Source organism: Gracilinanus agilis, chromosome 2, assembly GCF_016433145.1.
Source record: "Gracilinanus agilis isolate LMUSP501 chromosome 2, AgileGrace, whole genome shotgun sequence".
In the NCBI taxonomy this organism is placed as follows: Eukaryota; Metazoa; Chordata; class Mammalia; order Didelphimorphia; family Didelphidae; genus Gracilinanus; species Gracilinanus agilis.
In genome coordinates this window covers 153688668-153699435 of record NC_058131.1, presented here as the reverse complement: position 1 = coordinate 153699435, position 10768 = coordinate 153688668, and the positions used below count along the sequence as shown (strand labels likewise).

The 10768-nt window shown below is 38.3% G+C and overlaps 1 protein-coding gene across 1 annotated transcript in view; it reads left to right on the top strand.

The window, feature by feature from the left end:
- The first annotated feature begins 1720 nt into the window (after positions 1 to 1720).
- The window catches only part of SNRNP200 (small nuclear ribonucleoprotein U5 subunit 200), a 41524-nt gene continuing 32476 nt past the window's right edge, over positions 1721 to 10768 (top strand). Inside the window, exons 1-5 of the mRNA XM_044663461.1 lie at positions 1721 to 1855; positions 3003 to 3166; positions 5719 to 5890; positions 6668 to 6860; positions 8151 to 8206. Coding sequence (XP_044519396.1) covers positions 1811 to 1855; positions 3003 to 3166; positions 5719 to 5890; positions 6668 to 6860; positions 8151 to 8206 — 630 coding nt within the window. The 5' untranslated portion in view covers positions 1721 to 1810. The remainder of the gene's footprint in view (positions 1856 to 3002; positions 3167 to 5718; positions 5891 to 6667; positions 6861 to 8150; positions 8207 to 10768) is intronic.

Here is a 10768-nt window from a genome sequence, read left to right as displayed (position 1 = left end):
CTAGTGAAACTGCCCTGGACTAAAATTACAATGCAGTTTTTATAGGGTGCAAGATACAAAGCAAACAACGTTCATTAATGAGACATAATCTTGATGAAGCAAGCAAGCCTTATCATCTGGAAGCTATTTTGGTTAGTAGCGGGACTTCCCATAGAATGTTTTATCCTGGCTGCTTGAATAAGGGAGTTACTTTCTCATGGATCCTGACTGTGTTGTTTTGGTTCTGAGCTGACTGACCTTCACAGGAAAGCTCATTTCTGATTTCTACTTTCCCCAGGGAAAAACAGGTTTTCTGGTCAATGACTTAGTTTACCTAAATTCATAAAATGTTAATAAGTGGGAATGGGATCAAAAGTACCTGCAGCAGATTATCACTTCCCAAACAGACTAAGGCTACCCCCCCAAAAAAAATCATAGTGGAAATAGTAGGGGGTCCTGACTTTAATTTCAGTCATTGTTTCATTCTTCATACTTATATTCCCAAGCATATACTAGGTGCTTAATATAAATGATTGATATATGAAGAATTTCCCATTTTTCTCTAAGTTACATCTAAATCTTGTTCTCTACAACTGCCAGACCTTAGCACATGAGCTCTATGAGCCAGAAGTCCAGTCCAAAAGTGAGGAAAACCCTGAATGCTGAAGCTGTACCCTACAAGTTTTTCAGTCTTCTCTGACATACATTTTTTTTATATGCCATTGATATTATTTTACTTTGGGGGATCTCTTTGTTTGGTTATGATTTTCCCCCTAGTAATAGTTATGAAAAACCCTTATTTTCTTCTAATTTTTCATTGTGTAGTGTAAACTTTTATGTTAAGGTCACATATCCACTTTTTCCTTTTTGTAGTACATGACGTACAATGATCACCTAAAGCCAATTTCTAGCAACTTGCTTTCCAGTTTTCCCAGATATTCTTGTTAAATAAGGAGTTCTCCAAGTAGTTTGTTATCTCTCTTCTATCTTATCTTTTTCTTGCTTATCTTGTCTGGTTCAATAACATACTTTTCTATATTTTAATTAGTACCAAATCATTTTTATGATTAATGCTATATAGCAGCCCTCTTAGCAAGGCTGATAAGATCCTAGGATTCTGCTTTTCATGGATGAAGGGGTTCTAGTTATATTCACTTCGCAGGAAACCATTATCATTATCTTTTATATTTCTAAGTAGTTTCCAAAGATATTTAAATCAATCTTAACAACAAAAGCTATAACCCAAGAAAATCAAAGTTATCTCAAGTTTTACTAATCTGTAAAGTGAGTAAAGTGATAGCGTTTACCTCCAAGGCAAGAGATCTATGTGATATAACGGTTAAAGTGCCTATCACAAATTTCATAATTCGTTGTATTAGAAATAGTGTTAGAAAGCGCGAGCAGCAATTTACTGCAGTCTATCCGGACACTTCAAGGTTACTAATGCACCTCAGCACAGGCTCGTGACTCCTCACAAAGCAAATAAGCCGTCCAAAGAACCCCAACGCGCAGGCTAAACGACTAACAGTGACGTCACTCCAGGCGCGAGCCTGACTCTCGCGCGAGAAAAAAGAAGCCGGCTCTTCCCTTTCCCGGTTCCTGTGCCCTGGCCAACTTTGTACACATGCGCGATTTACTGTTCTTGAAGTGGAGTTCACCCGGAACCGGAAGAGAGAAGCTTTCGGCTCCTTCCTTCTTTGATCGACTTCCTTCGGAGCGTTTCTGTGGTGTGTGCGTTGTGCTGGAAGAGTTTAGTAACGGAGAGAGTTGGGCTTTGAGGGACGGATTCGACTCGCGGGGCCTTGGCTACGGCACTTGAGCAGGTGCAGCCATGGCGGATGTGACCGCCCGGAGCCTACAGTACGAGTATAAGGCTGTGAGTATCGAGCCGAGCTCGGCCTGGGAAAAGGGAAGGAATCTCTAGAACTTGGGGAACAGGAGGAAGAGTAAGCAGAGGAAAGAGGATTTTGGAGTTAGCTACATTCTAAGGAGTCATGAGAGGAGCCCCTAAAAGAAAGTCCGAACGTGGAGACCAATAGGGGCTCCCCCTACATCCTAAAAGAAGGGAGAGTGGAGACTTTAAGATGGGACAGGATTATTAATACATAGTCTCCCACCGTCAGACACAACTGTGTTTTTCTATTACGACCTTGGAACATATAGAAGGAATTCTTTTTAGGTATTCACGAGCATGGGTAAACCTCTAATTTGGAAACTTAAAATAAAACGACAGGTTTAAGCTACAGGGGTCAGCTAGGTGCACAGTGGCAGAGAAGTGAAGACTCATCTTCTGGCCTCCAGCTATTTACAGAATGTGTGACTTTAGGCAAATCACTTAACCCCGTTTGTCTCGATTTCCTCATCTGTAAAATGAACTGGAAAAGGAAATGACAAACTATTTCAGTATCTTTGCCAAGAAAATCCCAAATGGGGTCACAAAGAACTGCACGTGACTGAATAAACTCAATACAAAAACCCTATCAATCTGACTTGTTATTAGGTACACATGTAGAGGTGTATAATTATTCCCCTTTTGTAAATTTTTTTACTCATTTTTAACATTCATTTTAAAAAAAACCTTGAGTTCCAAATTCTCTTCCCTCCAGCCTCTTCACCACCCATTGAGAAAGGCAAGCAATACTATGCCCATTGTACATGTGAAGTCAGTGCACAGTTATTCTCAAGAATTAACATCTGGGGGGGAGGGGCAGTTGGGTGACTCAGTGGGTTGAGAGCCAGATCTAGAGACAGAGGGTCCTAGGTTCAAATCTGACCTCAGACACTTCCCAGCTGAGTGACCCTGGGCAAGTCACTTAACCCTCATTGCCTAGCCCTTACCACTCTTCTGCCTTGGAGCGAATACACAGTATTGACTCAAAGACATAAGGTAAGGGTTTTTATTTAAAAAAAAAAAAAAAAAAAAGAATTAACATCTGGGTAAAGGGGATCCATTTCAAGAATTGAGCCTCCTTGGACCAAATCCTGCACTTGTTCTAGCTCCTCTAATATTATGATCATTCCAGAACTCCAACCTTGTCCTTCAAGCTGATCGCTCTCTTATTGACCGAACCCGCCGTGATGAGCCAACAGGAGAGGTACTTTCACTGGTGGGAAAACTGGAGGGTACTCGAATGGGTGATAAGGCACAAAGGACCAAACCTCAGATGCAGGAGGAGAGAAGAGCCAAGTGAGTATATAGCAAATTCTGTCCTCTTCCTTGAAACTGAAAGTATTAAAGTTTATCAACTTTATGGAGTGTTGGTTTTCAAATATCTTGCATTGAAATACTTGAAGCAATGTTGAATATAGAATTACTTGACTAGAAATCCCTAAAGGATTTTAGAGATTCTCTCTTCTAAACTTTATGTCTCTCATATATATTTCATAAGTGTTGTTTACAAACAAATAAAGTGTAGAATGCTGGAACTGGAAGATGTATTAGAGATAATATTGACTAGCCCCTTCCTTATATAGAATCATCAACAAGCTTTTATATAATGGTCACTACTGATATCTGCTTCCAGGGTACTACAATTACTAAAGACCCATAAAAGAATGTTCTTGTCATTGTCAAATGATTTAACATTTGAAACTGACATAATTTTATTGGTAGGCATGATATTAAAGAGGAGACATTACTTATCTACTTTGCTGCTACACCCAAAAGACCATGGGACCTTTCTGTTTGACTTGAAGCTAAAACTTTCTGTTTATCTTGTTTTCCTTACTGAGTTCTTCAAGAGCAGGGACTATCTTTTCTGTTGGTATCTCAAGCATGTTACATAGTACTTTGCACATAGTAAGCCCGTAATAAATGATTCTTAAAATTCACTTGGAAACAGTGGGTACCAAGACAAGGAAATGTAATATTGTTTGTGTGAGGAACAGTGAAAAGACCAGTTTGGCTGGATCTTAGAGTTCAGAAGAGGGCATAAAGACCAGTGAGACTGAAAAGTAAATTCAGGCCACTTTGTAAGAGCTTTAAAAGCTAAACAGAAGTATTTATATTGAAGCTAAAAGCATTGGGGAATTACTGGAGATGGTTGAGGAGGTGAGTTCCTTGGTCAGATTTGTACTGAAGGAAAATCACTGCCCCGTGAGCAGAGAGGGTGGACTGCAATTAGAGATTTGAGGAGGCTATTGCAGTTATCTAGGTGAAGTGAAGAGGGCCTAAACTAAGGTAATGGACTGAGTGAGTAGAGAGAAGGCCTCAGATGCAAAAGATACTATGGAGCTAGAAATGCCAAGATTTGGCAACTGATTGGATGTATGGAGTGATAGAGAGTGAGTAGTCCAGGATTAGACCTATCATGAACCTGGGAGACTGGAAGAATGGCGGTATCTGACAGAAATAGGGAAGTTTGGAAGAGGCAAGTATTGGGGAGAATCATAAGTTCACTTTTAGATGTGTCAAGTATGACGTATTTCCAAGACAGCTACTTTAAAACCTCCACTAAGTACTGCAAGACTGAAGCTCAGAGGAGAGACTGTATCTGAATATATAAGGAGAAGAGAAAAGATGGTCCAGAACACACCTTCAAGTTAAGGGCTATGATATGGATGATGAGCCACCAAAGCAGGGCTTAGACTAAGTTATTATATGAGAAGAAACCAGGAGAGAGTAATGTCACAAAAATTCAGAGGAGAGACAGACGGAGAGTGGACAGCTTCAGACATAGCAGACAAGTTGAGAAGGATCAAGGCTCAAAAAAAGAATCAGATCAATATCTAGAGGGGTTGGCCTTACCAAAGAGGACCACTTTATTGTCAAACTAGTGGGGGAAAGGAGAGAGTTGAAAATGATGTCAAAGAGCTTTGAGGAGAGAAATAAGAGCTTATCTCCAATGACCTCCCTTTTCTTGGTAAAATGATAGATGGAGTCCTTGGTTTGGAGCAGGGGAAGAGGCAAATTTGGGAGGTTTATAAGAAAAGAATATTTGGAATAGTTTCTGTTGTGAGTGAAATAGAGATCCAGTTAGGGAAGAATAGGATTGCTTGCTATAGCAATTGGAGCTGGATAACCTGAATTTATAAATGTACTCTTCCTTGGCTCATCTTCCTCTCATAAGATGTAACTGATTTTGTGACTTGTTCATGGAGAAGGAGCTACTTAATAAGAAAGCAGGGATTAGAGACAATGTCTTTATCCCTGGTTCTTTGCTGATTTTATACTTGTCAATGAAATTATTTTTTTTTAAATGAAGATAAAACAGTTCCCTCCTGTAGCAAATGTTCCTGCAGGAAAAAAAAAACTTCATTTAAAAAATTTTTAAACATTAATATCTGTTTTGTAGAACTGTTTCTTTTTCTCAGCACAGTTGTTTTCAGGCTTTTTCCTAGTAGAGACTAGATCATTTACTTAATTTTCTTTTGCCCTCAAGTTATCTGATTTTAAATTCTTCACATGTAGGAAAAAGTGATCAAAATTGGTTAATGGCACTGGGAAAAGGGACCAGAAAACGATTCATAATCAAGTGTCAAATTCTTAAAATGTTTAAGTATTTGATGAAAAACTGGCATAGGAATTTTTTGGCATTCAGTACTATAATAGGAGAATAGTTCTTGAAATTAAATGCGACCAATTGTATTCACTTTGGGAAGACAGATTCTGTAGTATTGTTTCCAAGATGTGAAGTTGAACAGAAGGGTGTATTTTTGAATTAGCCTTATCATAATGGGTGAGATGTGGTAGGAATAGGTCTTGATCATCACCTTCCTTTCTTGGTTTACTCCACTCAGACGAAGAAAGCGTGATGAGGATAGGCATGACATCAATAAGATGAAAGGCTATACACTGCTCTCAGAAGGCATTGATGAGATGGTGGGTATCATCTATAAACCCAAAACCAAGGAGACCCGAGAGACCTATGAGGTACTGCTTAGCTTCATCCAGGCGGCACTGGGGGATCAGGTAAGTTTTTAGGCAAAGCTGCTGAGGAAAGATACCATGTTTTTGATGAGAGTTATCTTAAGGCATCTTAAATTCTCTGTTTCTTTTATGACTCTTCCACATTAAACTGCCCCAAATTAACTGTTTTGGTTGAGGACCCTCATAAGTCTAAGATAATCTATTGAAGCAAGTGATAAAGTAATTGCTAATAAGCGTTTTGGAGTTTTCTGGGCACTGAGTATACTTAATCCTCTAGGTGAATTGATATGGAGAAACTTGTGTCCAATTTACCAAGACACTTAACTTTTCCCTTCTATAGCAGTTTGTACTTTCCTTTAAAACAGGAGCAGTCACATTTGTGTGATTTTGAAGAGTGTATCTTTAACCAAAAGAATCACAACTGCTTTATAACATAATAAAGGGTGGTTTAATGGTGATAATGGTTTTGATGGGCTATAGATTGCTTGTTTGGGGCAGTCAGATGATATGGTAGATAGAATGCTAGACCTGGAGTCAGGAATACCTGAATTCAAATCCGACCTCAGACATTTACTAGCTGTGTGACCCTAGGCAAGTCACTTACCTTGCTTGCCTCAGTTTTCTCATCTATAAAATGGCTTTGAGAAGGAAATGGCAAGCTACTCCATTATCTTTGCCAAGAATATCCCAAATAGGATCACTTGGAGTCAGATATGACTGACAACTCAATAATAACAATAGAAAAGTTAAAATTTCTCATGGCTTGTTGGCTAGTTTTAACTATCAAGACTAAAATATGCTTCTTTTTTCCACTATCAGCCACGGGATATCCTTTGTGGTGCAGCAGATGAGGTCTTAGCTGTCTTGAAAAATGAGAAATTACGTGACAAGGAAAGAAGAAAGGAGATTGACCTGCTGCTGGGCCAGACAGATGATACCCGATACCATGTATTAGTGAATTTGGGCAAAAAGATCACAGATTATGGTGGAGACAAGGAAATCCAGAACATGGGTAACCTAACTTTTCAAAACTTATGTTTTAGTCTTGTTGGTTGATTTGCTTGCTGGCCCCTGGAAACTATTATTCCTGAATTCAACTATTTCCCTAGAACCTACCAGTTAAAGATTCTTTGGTCTGGTTGTTCTCGTGATTCTTCTTTATTACAAATCATTGATTTATTATCCCAGAAAATTTAATATGATTAAGTCCAGCTAATTAGGAAAACAGAGCAACTTGACTGGATGGCTATGTCTGGCTGAGATACAAGTATTTGGACACAGAAGAAGGTTAGGTTTAATTAAGTCAAACCTTAAGTTAAATTTAGGCTTGGAATATGTTAGCTGCTTTCAAATGTTTGGAAGACTGTTATGTTAAAGAGGGCAGAACTAGGAACATGAGGCAAACATCATCTGAATATTTAAAAAAAATTTTTTTTTCTAATTGGGAAATGGTACTAACCAAAACTAGAATGACTGCCCTGAAAGGTTATAAGTTCCTCTTCATTCAGGCAAAGGTAGAGTAATTTCTGGTTGAATCTGTTGTAGAAAATGTTTTTACTCAGGTTCTGGGTAAGACTAGTTAAGCTTTTAAGGCTCTTTAAACTAGCAATTCTTAGTCCTTCTGGTGTCATGCACCCTTTGGCAGAAAGCAAGTTATTGGATGCCAGATTAAGAACCCCTGCTTTAGGAGGCGGGTAGATGGTGGCTCAGTGGATGTGGAACCAAGCCTACAGTCAGGAAGACCTGAGTTCAAATTTGGCCTCAGACAGTTGCTAGCTATGTGACCCTGTGGAAGTCATTTAACCCCCATTGCCTAACTCATATTACTCCTCTGCCTTAAAATCAATACTAAGAGAGAAGGTAAGGTTGTTTTTTTTTTTTAATCCCTGCTTTAAACCCTTAAAAGAGGCAGCATGATATAGTAGAAGGAGCATAGGGAAGGAATTAGATGAGCTCTGGGTTCAATTTCACCTTTACCACTTAGTAATAGCAAGTCATCTAACTTCTTGTAGCTTCAATTTCTTTATCTACAAAATCTATATGTAAGGTGTTATAGAAATTTTAAATTAGTATGTAAATGCAAATTGTTAAAAAAAAAAACTTTTCTAATATATGATTCTTCTGGGCTTGAAGCTTGGTGACTTTTCTTTCTGTTTTCTCTTAAGGTTGAAGCATTTACCATGAAGTAATATAGTGGTGAATTCTCAACCTTTGTTATAGAATTTCCAAAGAAAAATTTGTTATAGAATTTCCTTATCTTTCCTTAATCACTCATCCTTAATTCTTTAATTTTCCTTTACAGATGATAATATTGATGAAACTTATGGTGTGAATGTACAATTTGAGTCAGATGAAGAGGTAAGTGATAAGCTGTGAAACTGACTAATAATTCCACACTTTCAGTCTTTGATGGGATGGCTTAATGAGGTGATTAGATGGCACAGTAGCTAGAGAGTTGGACCTAGAGTCAGGAAGACATTGAGCCTCAGATACTTAGTTACTCTTTCACGTTGAAAAAAAGCTCTTAACTTCAGTTTTCTCATCTGCAAAATGGGAATAATATTAGCACCTAGTTCCCAAAGTTGTTGTAAGGATAAAATGAGATAATATTTGTAAATTGCTTTGCAAAGTTTAAAGTCTTTATAAATCCTATTATTATTACTATGCTATTATTCTTGTTATGATTAACTTCTAATTTTAAGGGAATCTCATGCCATGAAATTCTCTTTAAAATTTCACATCCCTTCCTGCCTCCAAACATGCCTATCTCTTTTCTCATCCTCAAAAAAACCCTCCAGCACATCTAGGTAATCAACCTAGAATCTGCCTTTTGTGTCATCCGTGAGAATGCTGTCTACACTAGATGCCCCCACTTTTTTCTTTCCATCCTCTTAAGTCTTCCCAGTCTGACTTCCAGCCTCATATTCAACTGAAATTTCTCTGAAGTTACTAATGCGTAATTAGAATTTTGTACCCCAGGACTCTGTTTCCCAGAATCATGTTGTTATGTTTTGGAGATAAAGTTTCTGTAACCTTGCCCCTTTTTCTCTCTTCTTCCCCTAACACACAGTCGGGAAACTTCTCTTTATTCAAGCTTTTTACTTTTGTCTTTTTATTTCCTCTACTTCAAGTGATTATTAATAAATCTTAAAAATATATAATACTTGGAGTTATTGGATATTAATTTTAATCTTACACCAATAATCTCTTATTTGCCAAATTCTATGACTTTTTCTCAGTTCTCATCTTTCTTGTCTTCTCTGCAGCCTTGGACTCAATTAATCACCCTCTTCTTGATAATTTCTTCCTTAGATTTCTGTGATACGATCTTACTTCTGTTACCTGTTGACTACTCCTTCTCAAATCTCTTTTGCTCGATCTTCATCCAGATTATGGGTGTCCCCCCAAAACTTAGTCCTGAGTTCTTTTTCCCCTCTGTTCCATTTTGCTTGATGATCTTATATGTTCCCATGGATTCAGTTATCATTGCTATGCTAGTGATTCTCAGATCCACTTGACATCCACTAGCCTCTCTCCTGACTTCTAGTCTCACATCTCCAACTGCCTCTTGAACATTATGAACTGAATGTCCCATGGCTATCTTAACTTAAAATCAAAATGTGCAAAACTGAAATAATTGTCTTCTTCCTCTTCATTTTCTCCCCTCCCCACCCCCATCCCCCATGCTTTCTTTTCCTATCCTATTACTGTGGGGGATGCCATTATCTTCCCAGGCAGCCTAGGTGGCAGCCTTGACTCCTCGCATTCCCACTTTATACCAATTTTTGCCACGCCCTTCCAATTTTACCTTGACATTTTTCATATACACCTCCTTCTTTCTTCTGACACTGCCACCATCCTAGTACAGACCATATCACCTCATATCTGGATTTTTGTAGCAACCTTCTGGTTGGTCTCTCTGACTGCAGTCTTCCCATTCCAGTTCATACTCCATTCATCTATCAAATTGATCTCCCAGAGTGCTAGTCTAACCATGTCACCTTGCCCAATTTAGCAAACCACATTGGTTCCCTATTCCCTCCAAAACTTGATATAGAATTTTCCATTCAGCATGCAGCTCTTCATAATCTGGCCCCTTCCATGTTTCCAGGTTTCTTCTGCTGCAAGAAGACTTTGGATCTCCCTTAATGCCAATGCCTTCCTTCTGTTGGTTACCTCTAATTTATCCTCCATGTAAATCGTTTATACATAGTAGTTTGCATGTTGTCTCCCCTATTAGATTGTGAGCTTCATGAGATCAAGGACTGTTTTTTGCCCTTTTTTTGTATATCCAGTACTTAGCACAATGTAAACAGTAGGTGCTTAATACATGTTGCCTTGGTAATATCTTGGAGCCTATATTCACATTTATTGTGTAGTTCACCATTGCCCTTTAGTTCACCGGCTGTTTTGAGTCTTGAGAATCATGATTTATGATTTATAGGCCATAAGCATTGTCAGGAGAATACTGCTTTTAAAAAGAAGGACTTTTGTGGAATGGAGGGGCTTGGAATCACTGAAGCACTATGCTGTTGTCTGGCTAACTTTCCTAAATGCAGTCTAATTTTCCTCCTATCCTTCTCATTGTTCTTTGTTAATACTCATCCAAGATACATGTTCTAATAGGTAAATTCATTGTGCTGCCTATTCAACCACATTATCATCTGGACAATGCATTATTCCATGGATTGTTAAACCAGTGTCCTTTAAGTGACAGATCTCATTGAAGAAGTATCTGTACTGTTATAGCACTCAGTGCAGCCAACATATTGTTATTTGCAAAAAAAAGGAATATTATGCAACTCTGATCGTTTACAGAGAATCCTTTTTTGTACTTTTAGCACAGAAAATGTGAAAAATGACACTCATTTATACCCTTGTTAAGCATGTCTACCTCTTTGCTTGGTGTTGGTACTCAGG